The 21,625-nt window shown below is 35.8% G+C and overlaps 2 protein-coding genes across 3 annotated transcripts in view; both read right to left on the minus strand.

Annotated features, from left to right (window-relative positions):
• The window catches only part of LOC134537783 (dmX-like protein 2), a 154,855-nt gene extending 133,476 nt beyond the window's left edge, over positions 1–21,379 (minus strand). Inside the window, exons 1-5 of one of the 2 annotated variants that reach the window (XM_063378583.1) lie at positions 21,137–21,379; positions 20,692–20,889; positions 8,834–8,996; positions 4,671–4,886; positions 1,050–1,197 (exon numbers count right to left, since the gene is read on the minus strand). In XM_063378583.1, the coding sequence (XP_063234653.1) occupies positions 1,050–1,197; positions 4,671–4,886; positions 8,834–8,996; positions 20,692–20,889; positions 21,137–21,223 (812 nt within the window). In that variant the 5' untranslated portion in view covers positions 21,224–21,379. The remainder of the gene's footprint in view (positions 1–1,049; positions 1,198–4,670; positions 4,887–8,833; positions 8,997–20,691; positions 20,890–21,136) is intronic. The other variant, XM_063378584.1, reaches the window with a different exon arrangement.
• LOC134537784 (uncharacterized) lies at positions 10,422–18,494 on the minus strand. Its single transcript, XM_063378585.1, has 2 exons — positions 17,371–18,494; positions 10,422–13,944 (listed from the first exon to the last, which is right to left on the minus strand). The coding sequence occupies exon 2, from the start codon at positions 12,490–12,492 to the stop codon at positions 10,858–10,860; it is 1,635 nt and encodes a 544-aa protein (XP_063234655.1). The 5' UTR covers positions 12,493–13,944; positions 17,371–18,494; the 3' UTR covers positions 10,422–10,857.
• Positions 21,380–21,625: the final 246 nt, after the last annotated feature.

A 21,625-nucleotide genomic window follows, 5' to 3' on the forward strand; every position in this document is an offset into this window, starting at 1 on the left:
GTCTGCATTAATAGCTGGATTACACATTAGTTTTTAAAAAAAAATCACGAAATAAAAGTCCATTATCAGCAATAAATTCAACTTCTTACAATGGTTCCAACCAATGACAAATTTAAGTTTTCAAAAGGTTTGACATCAAAAGGTTATGCCCAAACGTTTAAGACAACAGGACCCCCAAGATTATAGTGGGTTTTGAAGGATCCGCCCATTTACGTAACCTATCATAACCTCCTTATTTAACCTAACAACCAACCTTTAATATCAGTTCCTTTTCGCCTTATTTTCTAGAACCTAATACTCTACTGTTGATCCATAAATTTTCGGGAACTGCAAATACAGCGAACTACAATCCATTTCACGAAAAACGTGATTTTTTTTTTAATGCTGTACTCCCAAATTAGTGATTGTATCATAAAAACATATTTAGACACTAGTTATTTACACATTTTCGTTTTAATGGCAGCCAGGTAAACTGTATTTTAGTTCCACAAAATTACAAACACAGTTTATGCTAATTTCATCTGAAATCCCAAACCATTATTTATATTTTGTTTATCAGTCGCAACATCTCTCTGGTCATAGATACACACAGGCACGAAGGATTAATCTTCAGCTCTCACAATATCAAAGAAACATTTAAAAAAAAGTATTGACACCTACAAAGACACACTAGCTACTTTAAAACTTTCCAAATACATGTTACAAAATAGCAATATCGCGGCAAAGCCGCAAACCTTATTCACCATCTACAAAACATAACAGGTTGGACAACATTTAGGCCAAAAGTTACAAACAATGTACATTTATATGACAAAATATTGGTTATTCATTCACTATAACTATATAACCATCCCAAAAAGGAAAAAAAAGACAATACATTGAATTTATGAGACAAATTTTATTAACTATGCACCCAAACTTCAGTTGTAAAATTACCATTTTTTAGTATGTACAAAAGAAGTGTATTTCCATAGCCTGTAGTTTAATGGCATAGTCCGCAGAAACTACGCTTAACCTGCAGACGCTGGTGTCCCTGCAGCCATACTTACTTCGGCATATACTTGCTAGTCTTCCTCCACGACAGGTTGGTGACAGCTCGTGGGTGGGCGATGTACACGAAGCCAAAATTCAGTTCGCTGGTTGTGGATTGTCCAAACGACGCAGACGACTGGTCCATACTTTTCGATGGAAAAAGTACTGTCACAACAGAGAAAGCAACATTTGCTTCTTCCAGAACACTAACAACCCCCTCCCCTTCTAAGGCATTCAGTATTCACTTGGGACCGAAAGCACAGCCAAGGAACCGATTTGGACACGTATTCCTTTCCAGCTCTTAATACTGGCATAGTTTCTACCAATCCAAAGCAGGTTGAAGTTAAATGTTAATATTTCAGATGGGGTGAGATTAGAAAACTTGGCCGAGTCGAGTGACTAGCTTCAGCTTGACTCTACTCAAAAGTAGTTCATTGTACTTGACCAGATAAGTCGCGACTGCGTGTTTCTTAAAACCTGATTGTACATGTTTGACAAGCACTGCAAGCATAAAACCACGTACCACTATTTTTCTAACACTTTACCACAAAACCTCGTATCTATCTACATTCTTACTACCTACATATTTAGGTTTTCCTGACATTTATGCATTTTTCTTAAAGTATGGTTGATTTTATGTAATTACACTGCCCTGAAAATGTATATTCTGCTCTTTGCGTCTCAAAACACTAAATAATTATATAACCCTGGAATGAATGACCAGGAGTACGGTATAGGTTTGAAACACAGAAAACTATAAAAGAATAATATTCAAACGTCTCTAATATACTTTTTATTTCTACTACAAATCAATCAATACTATTGATGTCCACCATAAACATAGCAAAACTAAAAGTGATATTGCTACATTATGAACTTGCCATTCTAATTTTTTACTACCTAAAAATGTAAGATGGCTTTATTTTCATTTGTAAAAGAGGCTATTATACATTTTGCATCTAGTTTATCACCCCCCCCCCCCCCCCCTTTTTTTTTAATATTTAAGATGATGTTTAAAAATGCTTAAGTGTTTTCATAGGAAAATGGAAAAATAATCCAAGTTTTTTACCTTTCTCTCCGTTAAGTATATACTTTTACATACACTGTTTTACTACACCTCAAAATGAAACTTCTGCAACTACTTAAGCTCAAATTGATTTTTCAGGACTCAATTATAAAAAAATAAAGTCTGTACTGAACTTCACTCAAAGATATAAATACAAAACTCTGTTCTGCTCAACTCAAAAATTTTCTGACTACCCCAGCTCCCAAAATTATTACTTTGTTAAAAATTCATACTTTAAGATATTACATTTCAAAATAATAGCTCCGGTTGTCTTGTTAGTAAAACTAAATCAAATAAGCTAATGGCCCTAATATTGATTTATTTCTCATAGAACCATAAACTTTTAAATTATATATTTTTTGAAACATGCACAACAGTTAAATCAGTTATGGCCATGGGCAACTCTATCATGCACAGAGTTCTAGAGTTATAGCGTTATAGCTGATTCCTATATATCATTAAGCTCATCACTAACATAACATAGAGGGTATAGAAGTGACTCTTCCTAGCCTGAACTGAAAGGGTATTACAGCTCTGCAGTGTCAGTTACCCGAACTAAAAAATTTTTTGCAGGAATTTTGAATGTAATTTTTTGTCAATATGATTTTTACCATAAAATAGTAAATAGTGTGCATAGTTAAAATTCCGGATTCAAACGAAATCCGGAAATTAAACTATGCACACTATTGACTTATGATTTTTTTTATATATATTTAGAGTGTAAGTTATATGTACTTTATTGCAGGAAAGGAACTGAATTTGCTAATTATTTTAGCTGTTAATCATGGTTGTTAAGCGCAGTGTTCATTAGTGATGGGCAGAACGGTTCTTTTGACCGAACCGGTACTTTCGGATCAGTTCCGTGAAAGATTCGTTCAGAACGATTCGTTCATCTCGGTCATTTCGTTCTTTTCTGTGAATAGGATCTGGCTCTTTTATCAGGTGACGTAACTCGTTCATCCTTTAGAGTATTGGCTACGTGTTTACTTCCAGCCTCCCCTCGTTATCGCGTGACCCGATAACGAGAGGAGGCTGGATCGCGTGGGTGGTTATCTTTATCTACTCTGCATGGGTAAATGAAATTTCAAACGTCTAGTTGTATAGGTACTGACTGTTATAAAATTATTGACTGTTGATCGCTGCAAATGCTTCATGCAGTGATTCTATATAATACGGGAGCATTAAATCTAAGAATGTTAGGTACGAAAGTGATCTTTCTTAACTTTAATTTGTAATCGCACTATTATAGCTAGTACTTGAACATTGCTTTTCGTAGCCAGTGAATCACAGTTGCGTATATGAAACAAGATTATTTATATTGTATTACTTTTTAAGTTACAAATATTAATATACAGGCTATTTACACTCTAGAGAGAGTAAAGTGTTTACATGTAGACCAACACATTTAGAGAAAAAAAGACAAAAATTGAATACTACTACTGCGATTCAGTATGAAGAGAGAAAAATGAAGTAGGTACATTAATTAACACCTAAATGGTAAGTGTGAACATTTGTAGTTACTTTCCCTGTTATTTTTAATTCATGTTTTTTTTTCCCCCAAATTTGTGTATGTGAATGTGAAAACGCAATTTTAAACCACTACTTAACAGTTGACATTTTCAGGTATAGATACTTTTCATGTTACCCTATTTTATTTGATCAGTTATCGTTTGCTCTTATGAACATTCTCACGCTGTGATTACTAATTCTTCAGACTCCTGACGTCATGAATCATTTCACGAACGAATCAGACCGGGCGCGTGGCCGGTTCTCTCATCTCGTTCTCTCGTTCTCTCCGCGTTTTCGTTCTTCCGAATCTTTCAAGGTACCGGCTCTCAAAGAGCCGGTTGGTTCTCTCGTTCTCTCCGCATTTTCGTTCTACCGAATCTTTCAAGGTACCGGCTCTCAAAGAGCCGGTTCTTTACATCGCGAACGAATCGCAAGATTTCGTTCTCTCAAAGATTCATTCTTTTTGAACGAATCGTTAACGAACGACCCATCACTAGTGTTCATACAAAACACTAATCTAGTCATTTTAATTTCACTTGTTCCTTCACAACACCAGTACTTTTACACTGCTTTTGTATTTATAACCAGATGGAGCGAAACAGAAGTACTCCAAAAAAACACCAGCTGCAACATTCGCCATGTGTTATAAAACCCAGGCTTAACCCTCAACTGTAGAAATGAAAGGAAATTGATTTATTCACTATACTTCCTTGCTCCCTACTAATAACATCACCAAAGAAAATAATCACATATATATATATATTAATAATTATAAGCTGGCACAAAGAAAAAATAGCACTGCAGATGTTATCTACAGGACATGCTTACAACTACATTATTTTCTATGGTTACATTTTAGTTTTAATTATTCCATGAGGTGAACGAAAATTTGTTACAAAAAAAAGATACAGTAGGTTAGACTATGCTAAAAAGTTTCTATAGACACTTAAAAAGTTTAGGCTAGTTTGGGTAAAATTACTGGGTTAAGCTGGATATCCCCCAACTGGGAACACTGGGGTTCTACTGCATATGGCACGACCGGTGAAAACTCTGCCATGCTCACACTGCTTGTTTTCGAACCAGATCTTGACGAGGCGGTCCGACTTGCCCGCCGTCGCAAACAGGGTGCCGTCCGGGGAGAAGGCCATGTGGACCACCGGCGTCGCGGTGTTGCACTTCCAGACGCACTCCCACCCCCGGTCCTCGTCCTCCAGTCCCGCCATTGGCTGCGTCGAGTCGCCCCCGATCTCGAACTTCACCCCGCCCCCGCCATTCTCGCCTGCAACAGCCCGACACAGTGCAACCAGTCGCACAAGAGGCAGCTAGCTGTCTTACTTGAACCATGCGTTAAAATTCTACATTTAGTAAATTCCTATGAAGACAACTCGCAATAATGATCAGGCTTACTGGGAGGAACCCAGTGTGCCTTTTGCGTACTTTACAAAAAAAATCGCCACATTGAAAAGCTGTTGTATGTTATATGTTGTATGTCTGATTTAACATTTCAAATCATTTTCAACATTGATTTTACCTATATCAATATCATGAATTTAAAAAAAAATTTATATATTTTAACATGTTCATAAGAAATTTTTAACAAATCTATGCATATAAATACAGATCATAACTCTGAAACATAAAGTAGATTTCCCTAAATTCATGTGACACTAAAGAAGTGTTATGATTTACTTATTTCAGTTAAATTATTTTCCAGTCAAATTCAGTTTTTGAAAAAAAAATAATAATGTGGACAACCAGAAATATCAGGTTTTGAAACTGGGTCTTATGCAATGCGAGAACAGTGTCTTACCAGCGAGCTACCTCGTTCCTTTCACTGGAAGTATTACCAAATATACTTTAGAAGCAGTAGTTGAAAATTTTTCATCAACATCAACATTAGCTGTCAATACTCTACAAACTTTAGCTTTAATTTTTTTGGTTTGTTTAAGGAGGCTGGTTATCTAAATCTTAATTTTTTTAAATATTACATCTCAACCAGCCATGCAGAATACATATGTATTGTACGCACCTAAAGCATTATGCAGGGTTTGACCACTACATATTTTTGAGAGTTAAGGGTCCTGTTCTAAGTCATTACTTTATATTCATGTTCCATACGGTTAACTTGCAGACTTTCACAAAATTAAACATAAATTATATATACCATACTTTTTGCATAATTATCTGGCAAAGAGCATTTTTAATGTTTTTGTGCGGTACGGATAAAGATAATAAAATAGAATACAAAATTGGAACTTTTTAGGTTTAAAGTCAATTTTACTGACTACTATGTGATAAGGTTTAATTTCTTTCAGAAGAATAGTTTAATTTTACCTAGCCTCTTAAAATATTCAGAATTTTCATGATTTTTAAAAGGCTAGATTAAACTAAACCAAATTTTTTCTGAATAAATTAAGAAATAACACGCATTAGCCCCAGCATTACCTTTAAACCCAAACATTTTCAGTTATTTAATCCGTTTGGTTCTAATTGTCCACATTGCAAAAATATGTTAAAAGCTCAGCTTTGCCATCTAATTATGCAAAATATATGCATTATACTTTTTTTTTATTTTTTTGAAGTTCAGCCCCTCAAATAAAAAGTCCACAAGTTAAACAGTGTTAACGTAAATATCAAATAACGAAGTGGAACGAGACTTACACCCTTAGTGGCATGACCGCTAATGTGACGCGCTCACACGGTGCGGGTCATGTTTTGATCCCGACAGCCCGGTACGACTCCATTCCGATCAGTAAGTAGGTTCCCGAATGGTTCGGAGCCCACCATGATCTTTGAGATCCAGTCGCCTCACAGCCTATGTGCATAAACTTGCAACATGGAACCCTATCATATCAGAATCATAAACACGGTTTGAGGGCTGTCATAAATGAAAGTGAAAAATTTCTTCTCGAGGCAGGGTCAAAATCAAAATGTAAATGATGAGGCTTGGCACACGTGGGTGCCAGCTGTCTCACTAGGGGGACAGACCTGGAGTGGGCCAGCAATGGAAGACATTCAGTTAATAAATTGGAGTGCCCTTACCTACCAGATCATGGCAACATCTTGCAGTATTTCTGCGAGTGATTAACATGCAAAGTTTTTGCTTGGGTTTTACTTACCTGGCTCTGCGAGCAACCCTCAGTCACCTTACGTGGTTACCTACTTTCATGGTCGTAGATCCCTGGGCGGAGGGACAACCACCCCACACCCCCCCCCCCCTGCTTGGATTAACAAGCCCCTTACTGAGGGAACCAACTTGTGCTTGCAAAATCATTGACTGTGAAACAGGGTTAATAAAAATAAATCTCAAAAATTATGTTTAATGGAAACTATCTGTATGTATTTTTTTCTGATCATTGTATGCACATAGACCAAAATGTGGGCCGTATATGACTCACATAAGTTAAAACCCTCGTTCAAAATTCTACCCCCCCTCCCTCCTTGCTAATTTTTCACACGCCCCTTCCTTGCGAATCTTACAGATTTATGCCCTTGACTACTTTAGTGTGTATATATTTGAATTTTAAGTGTGGTTTCTCTGGGAGGAAAAGGTTAACTTGAAGCATATACTTCTTAATGACGACAATTGGACTGCAGTGCTCTTGACATGGCCTTGACAACCCTACGCCAGTTATAAACAAGGCGAAGACGTGGTTACCCAATCATATGTACTACCAGCTCGCTGTAGGAAAGGTTTTGATGGAGATTAAAAACTGACGAAAACTAGCTTCTACTGCGCAGCTTAGGTTCCCCCCTCCCTTCTTTGCGACAGAGAATTTCCGTCACTCCCCTCTCTGTCACAAAGAAGGAAAGGGAGAACCTAAGCTGCGCAGTAGAAGCTAGTTTTCGTCAGTTTTTAATCTCCATCAAAACCTTTCCTACAGCGAGCCATTAGTAACCTACCAAAGTATGTGATCTTGTCATTGACCAACATCATTCTAAAATATGCAAAATATCAAGGCGTAATAGCGAGGAATCGAACCTGGTGAGAGGAGAGTGGTCTGGCCAACCAGTCCCTGTGGCCCTGGACTTGTGCAACTCTTAATCTCTCACTACTACAAAACTACCATCAGATGATACAAAATGTTCAACATCAAACCGTATACTTCAGAAAGATCAGAAACCTATTATTTGGATGCAGTTATGCAAAAAGGAACCGATCCTCAATTATGTATAAAGTTGAGGTTTTTTTTATGTTGGAGTTATCAGCTCAGCTGGCTTTATTTTTTTCCAAAATAGAAGCAAGAATCATGGCAACTTCTTTTTTATTTTTTTTATTTTTACAATAATGCCTTAAAAATTATGTATCGTTGGGTTTTTTTTCCATGTTCACTTTTGCAAGCTCCAGCCATGTATCTTGGTTCTTTTTTGCAGTTAGGACTGTTTGCTATGTGAAAGTAAAACCATGCCACCTGGTTCTTTCTTGTAAAAATGGTTTACTCGTAGCCATTCGGGGTCAAAGTAACATGGTTTTTTTTGCATTATTGGTTATTCTTGTTATTTATATTACTAAGTAACTTGGTTTCTTTTTCCATTTTTGATGGAAAATTGCAAAAACGAACCATTCCACATTTTACTTAATATCTCTGAAAATATAAATTTCTTTTATAAAAGTAATTACACACAAAAATTTAAAAAATAAAAATTCTTATTGTAAATAAAATTGATTCTCTTACTCATACAGTGTTTCTGAAAATAATAGTAAACTTAACACCTGAATATCTCAATTCCAATATCGCTTGGCATGTTTCCTTATTGCATAACTACGTCCATTTAGGCCCTATTGTACTGAAAATCTAATTTTAATTACATAAACAAAAAGAAGAAAATATTGTACGGTGAAAAGGCTTGTAGAGCCAGGTAAGTTGACTCTGAAGATAAAAACTTTGCGTGTTAAACAAATGGAGAAACGCTTCCCTTCGCCTTCAAGTCAATGCCTGTGCAAGCACATTAAGATAAAAAAATTTCTTTAAAAGGGTTCAATCTTTTTGTGTGTGTGGGACAGCTGAAAAAATTGGTCGAGCTTAACTGAAAGTTCTACTGTGTTGTTCCCATGTTTTAAAAAATTCCTGCTCGTAGCTGTTTGTAGCAAAACAGTTATTTATTTAAAAATAGATGTGTGTTTGCACACAATTTGATTTGTTTTGATTTGTCTCATCTTTGCTGGTGATTTCTGGTGGTTTCTGGACCGAGTCCGCGGCCCACCGCTGTACGGGCCCCACCCACCTGCATCGGCCGCCTCCTCCTCGTGAGGCGAGACCTGCTGGTGCCACAGCTGGAGCCGCTCGCCGCCCGTCAGCAGCCGAGTGCCCTCCAGGTTCCACGACAGCGACGAGATGTCCGACTCCGTCTGCAGGCTGCCCGTCTGCACCCATCTGTAGTCCAGTTGCTGGCACGACACACACCCACCACCGGCAGTGAGCGAGCTGACCAGGTTCCGACTCAATCGCCACTTCGATACCAGACATTACTCTGTTCTTCAAGTGGCGCGGTGGCGCTTGGATTCCCGACAGGGTCGGGCCCCGATCTGTCGCGAGCGGGAAACGTGGCAGCGGCCTGCGGGTTCTCTCAAGGTGCTCCCCGTTTCCCCATCGCTGCTCCGTACCCTACCTCATCCAAACCTCACGCATTCTCCAAGCTGGCTGGCGCTACAGGTCCGTCCCTCGGGCTCCTACACGAAAGTCTGCCCCGTTCCCAAGAAGCTACATGTTTAATTTTTTTTTTTTTTTTCACTTTGGTTTTTAAAAGTTATTATTCCTGAAGGTTCATTGCTGTAGCTCCCTCTCAAATTTCATGTTTCCTCGCAACTTTTGTCACCAGATACAAATTTTCTACATGTTACTAGCAATAAAAAAGCCATGAAAGTGTTGTTCATACTGCATGATGACATTTTACACGTTGCAAATGACGTTTAGTGTCTGCCGACATTTGCATCTGAACAACAAATTCCAAAAGAGCTATTGTTTTTTTTTTGTTTGTCACATCACACAATATTCAGCTGTCAAAAGTCTGAATGTTCCTTGCAACATTGTACATAGTGCACTTTTGGAAGTTTTTTTTTTTTTTTTTTTAAACTGCAAAATATGGAAAACATAGGCAAGCACATTTTATTTAAGTTACCATTTTTGTGTTTAGCGTTGGCTTGTCCTAGTGTACATTCGCAATAGCATCCAACAGCATGTAAAGAGCATAATCACACACCTACCATACAAAGTCAAAGCTACATTTGCACACAGCAGTTTTAAACATTCGAACTGTTTTCCATTAATTTACTTCTGTTGAAATTTTCTGTTCCAAACATTTACATTCTGTTAGCTATTTTATATAAAGCGGTTATTTACCTAAATAATATTTCATTCAGCCTATTTGTTTCTAACTGCTAGGAATGATTTAACTATAAAACATTGCCTCGCAGTTAAATAATATAGGTATTCAAGATATTTTCACTTTCTATCACTAAAAAGCACATATTAAAATAATCGCTAGCTACTTTTTTTTTACTACTGACATACATATTTAGTGTGTGTGTGTGTGTGTGTATTGTGTATGGTAGTGTGTTTGTGTGTGGTAGTGAGTGTGGTATGTGTGTTGTGTGTTTTTTGTGTGTGTGTTTTTTGTGTGTGTGTATATATGTTTATATGTGTATATGTATGTGTGTGGTAGTGAGTGTGGTATGTGTGTTGTGTATATGTTTATATGTGTGTATATGTATGTGTGTATGTGTATGTGTATATATATATATATATATATATATATATATATATATATATATATATATATATATATATATATATATATTAGGATGGTCCTTATTTGAATCGATCCATGCAAAAAGGTCTTTAGTCCAAATAAGTGTTTTTGAGAAAAACACAAAAAACTGTCTGCGCCAGAAGATTTTAATAATATAATAACACCTTTTTTTAATATGGTACCTAACAATTTCACCACTCATATGAATTATCTATATTACTGTTCTTGTATATAGTTTGTCGAAAAAAAATTATAAAATATGTTGGACTGAAGCCATTTTTGCATGGAAAAGTATTTTATTAAACACTCTTTTATATTTTATTGTTATTTTAGTATATATATTATTTTAATTGTTTCTTATCCAACAAAATGGTAGAAAAGAAGATACAATATGTTATATTTTACTACATATTAGTTTATTTACTCATGTACAGTGTGTCAAAAATTAAATTATACACAGTTAGTTAATCATCTTGTACCTACAAATCAATGTTCTCCAGTTAATCATCTTGTACTTCCAAATCAATGTTTTCAGCTGTTGGCCAGTTAGAAATATCAATGTAAAATTGTTTATGCTCCTCGGGAATATAGGGCAGAAGTTTTCGTATGTCATCTAGTTTCTTTTTTTTAATGGGGACCTTCCTTTCTGGATAAGCAATGCATGGTGGAAATTCGGGGTTCGTCATTGCTTGCCGCAAACCAAAAGTATGTAGTATCATACCATTGATAAATTTTCGTGCAACAATTGTTCCAGGCATTTCTTGACTAAAAGAAAAATGCATGAAGGAACTTATGCCAAACTGTTGCTTATCATCTTTTGGAACTGATCTCGGGCGCGTTTCTTCTGAAACGACAGACTTTTTGTAATATTGAGGCCACCAATTTTTGTAATCGAATATGTGTTCCGATTTCACATGTGTCACCATAAACTTATTATTATTACTGCTCTTGATTACTAATTCAGTGATTTCTCTTAAGGAATATAAACGGTCATGTTTCCTCAGCTGTCTTTTAATCATTGAAAAATCTCGGTCACAGGGGAGAAACGAATGACCCCTGATGGGGAAGAACTGTTCTATTTTATTAAATCGACCAGTTTGTGTTAAAGCCAATAACAAACGTGCCAGTGAGTGGTTTTTGTTTTGGCCAGAACAGTTGTCAGAGAAAATCCTTATCTCCTTAATTTCTGGAGGAACCGTGTTCAAATAATCCGTTAAAAGTGAGCACACTTCATTTGGGCCTTTGTTGGCAGTACCCTCATGATAAAGGTATAACATAGCACTATGTTCCTTTATGTTATGTATGCAGCAAACATTGACTGTTAACTGCCTCATATAGAAAGTCTCTTGAACTGGGATTCGTGGCAATTGAATATTTTGCATATAATCCATACAGATGGACAGAACGTGTGGTTCAGTTTTGCAGTCTCGTTCTTTTTTAAGTTCATTATAAAACTTCTTTGCCCTCCTTCTGTGAATCATTAGTTCCGCTGCCGCACACCTCTTGGCTGCTTCATTTATGTGAGGGCTTTTAATTTTAAGTTTTAACTCTTCACAAGTACAGCAGCAATCAACCTGGGGTCTGCCAAATGATAGAGAAAAGTTTTCATTGAAAAACTTAATGAAAAACTGATAACTGCAGTTAATGTCAGGATTTTTATCTTTGAATAGATTATACATGGACTTTACAGACAGTCTGGCATCGAGATATGATTTTGTTTTACCAGTGTATTTTGTGCATTTAACTGGAAAGCTAAGAATGTGGTTTCTAATTTTTTCCCGAACTTCAGGTGGAAGTGTGTTAGCACTTGATGTTTTCCCTCTTTCATCAACGGGACTTTTGCCCAATAAAGCAAGTTTTCTAATCCTCTTCACTCGTTTATCAGTAATAGCAAACAATGATAAGAAAGCTTTGTAACATACCTCTCTCTTTACATGGCCTATAATAACATAGTATTTGTAAACTTTGTCAACAATTCTTGCCCCCTCTTTCTTCCGAGGTCGACGGCGATCAACATCATGTATATCAATCAGAGATTGAATAAATGTGTCTTGTTGATTTTTTGTAGGCAAATCATGCAAACGTCTTAGCACATCAATAGCTTCATCATCTGAGATCTTCTCAAAACACTTCATTCTCTGACATCTGAAAACATAACGATAAATATTTTTGTGATTGTTGGAAAATAAAGGAAATATATATAGTGCATTGAGAGATTTAGGCCTACTAAAACTAATTCTCTTGATATCAGAAATACATAAGTAAGTGCCTAATATTGTAATGTATATAACAAATACAAGCTTTAGATAACATTGGTAGTTATAGACCTACCTGCATGGAGGTCCTGTTGTTCTGGCTGGAATCAAATTGCCTTTGGAGGTTAGGTATTCCTCCCCTTTACATCTTGCAGTTTTTCTTATATTTCTTTTCCAAGAAGATGGTGTACTTTTCCTCTTTATACCTCTTTCTTCTACATTGTCTGTGCCTTCACTTTCTGATGACATTATTTAACAATATCTTTGTATAAAACTTACTAATTTACCATCATTTAACAAACAAACTGCATATTCAACATTCTTTTGTTATAAACATTTTGAATAACAGGTTAGGAAACATAATGTCACAGAATATTTCAATAGTGCGCCGCTACAACAAAAATTCCCAAACTTTATTCCATGCAAAAGGGGCTTCAGTCCAGGACTGAAGCCCTTGCTGCATGGAACAGTGAAATTAACAGTCTGTTACTACGGTAACAGTGCATTGGACTGAAGTCTTTTTGGCGTAGAAATGTGTATTTACCTTCTTAGGTAATGTTGCATATTCAAACTGGAATTGCGGAAAAAATGGACTGAAGCCCTTTTTGCATGGACCAATTCATTTGTAGGGATGAAAAAAAAACTTTGTAATTCCGGGTTGCCCACACCTCATTTGTTTTCCTTTCCCTTTAAAATGACGATATACAAAATATCTTTTAAAAATTTTAACGTTAACCCGTGCCGCATTGCCATTGAATATGGCAATGTAGGTTTAAAAATTAAAACTCACTAATAAATTTTAAATGCTGTTATATTTTTTATTATTTTTCAATGAATATTTTTTAGTAAAAGAAATACAGATTTGGAATGTTTATAAAAAGCGTCTTAATTCAAACTTAAACAAATTTACGTCTTGATGATTTTTTTTCTTGCATTCCGTGAATTTCTTCCTATAATCTTTGACACAGCCTTTGGGGGGGAAATAAATAACTTCGTAATTCTAGGTTCCCCAACCCTTATTTTTTCCCCTTTTCCGTTAAATGACAATATAAAAAATTCCTTTAGTAAATTTAAATTAAGCCCGCACAACATCGGCCTTGAATATGGGTAAAAAAAGGGTAACAAATTAAAACATGCAAATAAATTAAAGATGCTAATAGATATCATTTTATTTTCAAAATACATTTTTTTAAATGAACACTTAGGTGCTTAGTAAAATAATAATTCCAACTTAAACAAATTTTCGTTTTAATGAAGTTTTTTTGCAATTAGGGAATTGCTTCCTGTGGTCTTCAACACTGTGAAAAAGGAATTGTCTTTGTTCTTCATTAGCTGTGAACAGTCCGTTAAAATCTTGTATTAATTTCACGCCCCTCTCTGTCGTATCATTCACTACTCTTAAATTACTAATTGTTTTTTGACTCTCTAAATAGTCATCGTCTGCGTCCCAAAAGTCTGGGCTATGATTCAAAACGTTAGTGTTGAATTCTAATTTTTTCAGAAAATTTAAACTTTTTTGAGAAATGAAAAAAAAAATCCCTAACCAATTTTTTATTATACTCTATAATAATATTTTATGTATATGCCATATAAAAATGGTTTTTGAGCCAAGCATGGTTTATAATGAAAGGTTTCCGTTGTGTTTACAATATTTTCATAAATTTCATAAGCAAAAATAAATACAGAAATGTGCTTACCTATAAGGTGAAAAGTATCGCTTGGAGAAACGGAATACTTTCTTTTCGTGTTGAGATTTTCATGTTTTAAGTCATCAATCATTTTTATTTTTGATGATACAGCAACATTTTTATCAAAAAATGCTAAAATAGCAAAATCTTCTGATAAATACCATAAGATACTGCAAAATTTCTTCAGTGCAGCAGACGAAATACCTTTATTTATAGTTTCATATTTTTTTCAATTGTTTTATAAATAGTAAGTCATTCAATGGCGCCTGTACAGCTAACGAACACTCCAGCCAGGCTTTTACAAAAAGTTTCACTAAGAACACACATATATTTCTTAAACTGTTAACTTCAGACACATTCAAGGCTAACTGACGACTGAATAAAAAAAAAAACATTTTAAAGGAATACAAAGCTTTCGCCATACATCGGGCATGATGGAGAGCTCCTGGTGGTTTAATTTTGTAGTTCTGTTCCGGATCCTTTCCAATAAAAACTATGCACAATTCAGTCAGTTCATGGTAATCATATTATAAAGTTTGGTTTTGCAGCGCCATCATACAAACAATTTGTGATGTTCGCATGTTCTTGTTCATGCAATATTTCTTTTAGGTAAGTTTGCCACTTATAAAAAATAAAATGGAGGAATGAACTACAAGATTATTGGCGTAAATTTAATATCTACAAGAGAAATATTGACCTTAAACGAGTATTGCCATAAAGCCACGAAAGGTAAGTGGTCTTTAAAGGGTGTTAAATGTTTGCGATTTATATTTGTGTATTATGTGATTTGTTTTGATGTGTTAGGTGAGAGGTGTGTTGTTGGCAATGTTGGCAATATTAGGTCAGGTGAATTATAAAATGTAGCAGGTAATATTGACGTCGTCCAGGCCTGCTGCCCCTTTGAGCCCAATATGCCACCGCCCAAACACCACCATCTCTGTTCAAACCTCCCGCATGTGCGTGCATGTGTTGGTAGCCCGGCAAGAGGGCACTTAGCTGCAGTGCGCCACACCCCTAAATGGTATTAATAATTATTGTAATCCTTTTCTTTTCGCCCCAAAATAGTGTCACGACGGCTATGTATGTGACTGTCTTTTGTTTAATTAAATTATGATGTTTTGTAATAAAATACGTGCAAACACGGAGAAGGACGCTCCCTAGCGGGCGGCGGAGGAACTAGCACGTAACTTGATTTAAACTGTTTTCTATCATATAAGTAATTATTACAGACGGTCTGGGTATGGATGTGATGTGCTAATTTTTGTAAAGAGTTTATGTTATTTTCAATAATAACCCGGGGCACGCAATAGCTAAGTTGTTAACGGTAACTGTGTTCGGCGCGAAGGGCGCCATGTTGCCTTCCGCAAGCCCTTGTCTCTCCCCAGTCTCCTTCTACAGCCGGCCGAGAGTGGACATCTCTGCAGACACCCCGAGGACATCACCGTTGTTTCACCGAGAAGTAGTTCTGTTAAGTAATTTATTCAAATTGTTTTCATTTTTATCCTCGGGGCCTCTCTCGGTCGTAGAGACTGCTTCATTAATAATTATTTACTCTCCGGAGTTTTCGGTCATCTGTGTGATAAGTAACGGCTTGAGGCGACCACGTGCGTGATTTGCCTCCTCACCTAATTCGATTCGTGCCTCGGGCGTTTTATAACAGTATCAAGGAAGGATTGTGTAAGGGCGTGTAACGTGAGTAATAAAAACAAACTTAATAGAGTCACGTGTCTTTGTGTTCGGGGGGGCCACGTGGATCCTTAACCTGGTCAGCGGCGTGTGGGACGCCCTAAGAGCCCACTGCGGTTAATTAGAAGCGTGCCCGACGCTGAGAGCGGGCTTGGTTAGGAACAGGTGTGCATTAAAAATCAGGAGGGCTAATATCTCGCCGCACACGGGCCACGTAACGCCCTGAGTTAGAGTTTCACGCCGGGTCCACATGCCCACTCACATGGTGGCGCCCATTATTTTTCACCAGTATTCAAACCTTAACACCGGTACGCCCTCAATATAAAAAAGGGTTATTTTTTTCTATAGGTTAGTTTTGCAATCGTTGTAGTGATAAAAACAAAGCAAAAGTTGTAATGTGGGTAGGTCAGATAATTTTATATATATTGTAATGACGTCATGTACTTTGACTTCGGCGCGGCGTAAATTGTCACCCCTCCTACCCATTCCCCCTCCTTTCCCCTTTAAATTCGTCACGATTCCTTCTCCTGCCAATTGGTAATTGATCCCCCACCCTTCTGGTTTACTGCACTTGCACGGTTCCCCTTCTGGGGCGCTGCTTTCGAGGATTTTCGGCGCTGGGTCTCGAGGCCTTTTCAGCTGTAGCCACAGTGTCGGGTCACTTTGCATTTTAGCAGCATGTAGTTCCTTTTGTAACTCTTTAAGTCAGTTAGGGGTACGGTGCTGGCGAGCTCTCGACATGGTAAGCTTCTTCGCGGAACTTGGGTTTGTGTGCTTGGGCACCAACCGGTTGTGGCCCTGTTCTTAACGTCAGGTGATCGTTATGTAGCTTAATGCAATTTCTTCTAAATTATTTGTTTCGGCTTGCCACTTGGAAATGACGTTTGGCATTCTGCAGTAGGGTAACCATGTCAAGTAGTCTCGTGGTACGTACGGTTTTGTGGTTAAATAATTTTTCAATTCTTTTCTCCTTTTTTTTTTTGTAGTAACTGTATCATGCTGTGCCAGTTCTATATTAGTCTGGTCTACGTTAACAAGTTAGGCCGTTTGTGGCATAATGTGCTGTATCTATTTGACTCTTTCTCTTTTTGACATTCACAGCTAGCTAGCTTTGTTTTGCGAGAGTCCGACTGCGGGACTTGATAATGTAAACTATAATAGTTTAATGTTATGCTTATATATTTTGCAAGTTATGATTGTTACAGTTACAGGGATCAGTATTATACAGTATTATCAGTATTATATCAGAATTATTCAACTATGTATTTTGTGAAAGAAACTATTTTGTACCTGTTTATAATGTACCTATTTGCAGTTGAAAGGATAGTAATTAAAGATGACGTAAAGATAATATTTAACTTTGCTTATACCTACAATAACACACCTCTAGTAGCCATTCCTAATCCAGCTTAGGACATTGTCATTTGTTTTAAGGTACATATCTTGTGAGGGTACTTTTTTATAGTTTATCCATGCGTGGGTTGGAGGTTATTTGCTGATCTGCAACAAGTACCCTTCAATATATACACACACACACACACAAATACACACACACATATACATACACACACACATATATACACAAACATATACATACACACACGTGCACATTTACATTGTGATATGGCAGTGATATTGATGAAGTCAGCAACAAGGTTGTGCTGAAGTAATTACAACCTCTATGTTCTTACAGCAATACGATACCATAGGGAACATATCTTCGGTATTGTGTTTTATACCTAATAGGTAGGACTGAAGTAGAGAACACGATACCCTGGGAAATATTAATTCGGTATTGCGTCCTATACTAAAGTAGGTAGGGCTTAAGTATAGAACACAATACTGAGGAAAATATTATTTCGGTATTGTGTCTTAACCTAAAAGTAGGTAGGACTGATGTATCGAACACGATGCAGTGGGAAAAATTAATTTGGTATTGTGTCCTATACTAGAATAGGTATGGATGTAGTAATGAATACGACACCCAAAAGTTAGTTTGATAGACAAATGTGGTTTATGCAAAACAAGCATGTGAATGTTCCCCGCCCAAACCCCCATATTCCCGTGCTTTTCCCATAAGAATGTAGGGGTGGTAAAGTCAGCACCACCATGTTGGGGACGTCATCAACATTGTTTTGGTAATCAGGATCTAGACTAATCCCAAGTTTACTCAATAAAGACAGCTGAATGCCATGACACAGACTGTTGTAACAGTTCAGTGGTTTAAGTCCTGGTTCTGACATCAAGGCAAACATTTTACAAGTCAGAAAACTAACTTATGGAAGACTGTCTGGGTTTCAGATAGCCTATTCCCCATTCAGGACATAGAGGCATTTTTCAGATAATTCTAATTTATTTTTATCATTGAACGTTTGCGCTGAGTGTTCATATGCTGAAATAAATTTGGTAACATACTCGTACACCATCACGTGAAACTCAACTGTCAGTTCTAACTGGCTGAATTTATCAAATTTAAGTGAAAGGGTAAAAAAAAAAAAAAAAAAAAAAAAAGTAAAGGGACCAAAAGCAAAAAACTCACTCTTTAAAGAGCATAAAAGAAATTAGACTGCAATAAATGGTGATTTCAGCATACTTTATGGTTTTTGTTATTATTAATTTACATTTTAAAGAGTATGTTCTTCAGATCTGTAACAAAAGCATATCTGTATATATTGAATGTTAAAGTTAAAATATTAATATATTTTTACCATTTACTTTTTTTTTTGGCAACCAAAAGAGTACAATTTTTTTGTCGCCATACCAGTGTGAATTTACATTTTAATTTTTTTTTTAAACCCATTGGTTCACTTTTTTAACACGTGTTCTTTATGGGTTTCTGTTTGAGTTACTATGAGTAATTGTTCCGTACCATGTATCAAGTTATCCCTTGATCCTGATGGCATGATCCTGTATAATTGATCCTGTGGTACATTATGCTTGCTGTTTTAATTTTGTATGTCGATAGATCCTGGACATAATAAAAATATTACAATACAAACAATGTTAGGAAGTAATTGATTGTTACATCACAATGTTTGTTGTACCCAGGATCTTTCGAATACTAAATTAAAACTGCAAGCATCATGTACCACAGGGCGAATGTATTCAGAATCATGCAATTAGGATTAAGGGATAGACTTGGATACACGATACAAAACTTTCACCAAAGTAAAAATCTGATACATCAGTAAAATAAAATGAGTGTACAAAAAAGTAATTACTTTTTTTTTACTCTTCCCCCCCCCCCCCCACACACAATTTTCAACAGTATTTTAGCTTTTAGGATTGAATGAATTTCATACACATCAAACTCTTTTACTCCCCACTTTCCCAATAGGCCTTGAAAAAGAGAATTTTATATCTTAAAACATCTTGCAAGCAAGATATTTTATATCTTAAAACATCTTGCAAGCAAGATTTAATATAACTTTAATCTATATCAGATAAAATTTAAAAATACTTGTCAAAAATAATTGACCACCACACACAAACCCAACTAAAACAAAAAAGTTGAAGATAATATTAAAACGTCTTTCACTTCAAGTTCTGTTCCAGTGTTTGAACATTACCAACTATACTTTCCATCTAGGCATACTTTGCTAGCTAAATAAATGTGCAAAAACCTGCAATATTTAGTCAAACAAATATGCTTAAGTGCCTAAAAATAAATTATTTGAAAAACTTACTATTCACAGGCAAGATCATCGATGTTCGGTAACTCTGTGCACAGTGGTGCTTCGAGGAAATCAGACATTTAATAATGAACGTGAAAGGTTGAAAAAAAAAATTATATAGGTATATATTAAACTCAAGATGTTCTTCAATCAATCTTTAAAAGGGCATTGTAATACTTCAAGTAGCTTACCAGTAGTTTACCATTTTAAGGCGTGGTTATGTTAGATTTGCTACATTAAAAATACTTCGAAATTGTGTGAATGGTTGTTTAAGAAAGGTTAGCTACATTAAAAATACTATAAAATAGTAAGAAGGGTTGGTTAGGTTAAGTTAGCTACATTTTAAATTAGCAGTTCTAAAACCAACGTTTAAAAGATGTTACAGTATTTTTAATATAGCTAACCTAACTAACCATCTGTTAAAAAGATTTTAAATGTAGCTAACCTAACCTAACCATTCTTACAGTATCACAATATTTGAGATATATATAAACTTAAATACTAATTAAAATGGTAAAATATTTTAAGTAGGTATCACAATGTCTTCTTAAAATATGTTTGGTACATAAACTATTTTAAGTAGGTATCACAATGTCTTCTTAAAATATGTTTGGTACATATGTCAGGAATTAAAATTAATATATATATTTTTTTTACCAAAAAAGACTACTTCCTTCAGAATTACCCATTTATATGCAGAATTACCTATTATACAAATACATTTTTAAGTGGTATACATATACCGTTTGAATACAAATTATGAAAAGTATCTTTAATTAACACACTGTAATTATTTTTACTTACAGACTGGTTATACACAACTTGATGTAAGTTTTTGGACATACGCCATTGCTAAGAACTTTTTCTGTTGAAGAAAAACTAATAAATAAAATAAATAAATGGTTATACACACTTATCTAAATCTTGGTTAACATAACCAATCATTACAGAATTCTCATAACTCAATGTGATGTAATTTATTCAAATGTTTAAAACCTGCCAATATATACACAAGGTTATGCAAGACTCACGTGTGAACTGCTGTTGTGGATAAGCGGAGTAGGTTCGAAAATGCAGACTTCGTTGTCATAGGCAGCCGCGATCTTTCCCGTGTCGGTGGAACAATCCAAACAGCTGATCCTTATGTAATTGTGGGAAGCACCCGGAATTATCTGAACTCGTTCGAAAGTGCTAGCCAGAATTACGATGTTGCAGCCAGCTGCATACGCCTGCAACAAAATCAACCCCTATCACAAACTTTTCCATGACCTACTTGTCATTAATATTGTTTTTAAAAATAACAACATAGATCTATGGTATGAAACGTCAAAATAGTGCGTTGCAGAAAAATCTCTCTCCGACAACACAAGTAAATGATGGCAACATGACTTGTTGAGAAAAATGTATTATATGGTGAAATATAAATGAAATCACAACATTCAATATAAAAAATAAAACTAATAGTCTATAAAGTACCGTAAACGGTATCCCTTCCACACTGCCTACTGCAAAACAGTGATCGCCTAAATTGCAGGCTCCACTAAGAATCTGGTGACAATTCATCTTGAGCACCAGAACAAAAACACCACACCGTGCACAGATGATGTATAAATTTCTTGAAAGCTTCAAGAAAACCCTATATCTACGTGAAACATCACGTTTTCGTAGGTAGTGCCGTTAACCACAACCTCACAGAAGCCATTTTATACTACATGCCATAGATGTACACAATCTATAAGTACCAACTTTCAACGATATATGGGTGTCCGGTCAAGTCGCGTTATCTTCTGACAGAAAATAGAAGTAATAAAACACTTTTACTAATTAGTATGGTTGAGCAAGTACTATATTTAAACAAAAGAATATGAACACTATTCATTAAATTATTTAAACTACTATAAATCAGTAAATTTTTCAGAATAGCAAATAATACCAATATTTCGGGTCCCTCACAACAAATTTATC

The sequence above is a fragment of the Bacillus rossius genome, chromosome 12 (assembly GCF_032445375.1).
Source record: "Bacillus rossius redtenbacheri isolate Brsri chromosome 12, Brsri_v3, whole genome shotgun sequence".
NCBI lineage: Eukaryota > Metazoa > Arthropoda > Insecta > Phasmatodea > Bacillidae > Bacillus > Bacillus rossius.

What these genes read in the sequence shown, in the direction of transcription:
- LOC134537784 (XM_063378585.1), bottom strand. Translation starts at nt 12,492, where the DNA reads ATGAAGTGTTTTGAGAAGATCTCAGATGATGAAGCTATTGATGTGCTA.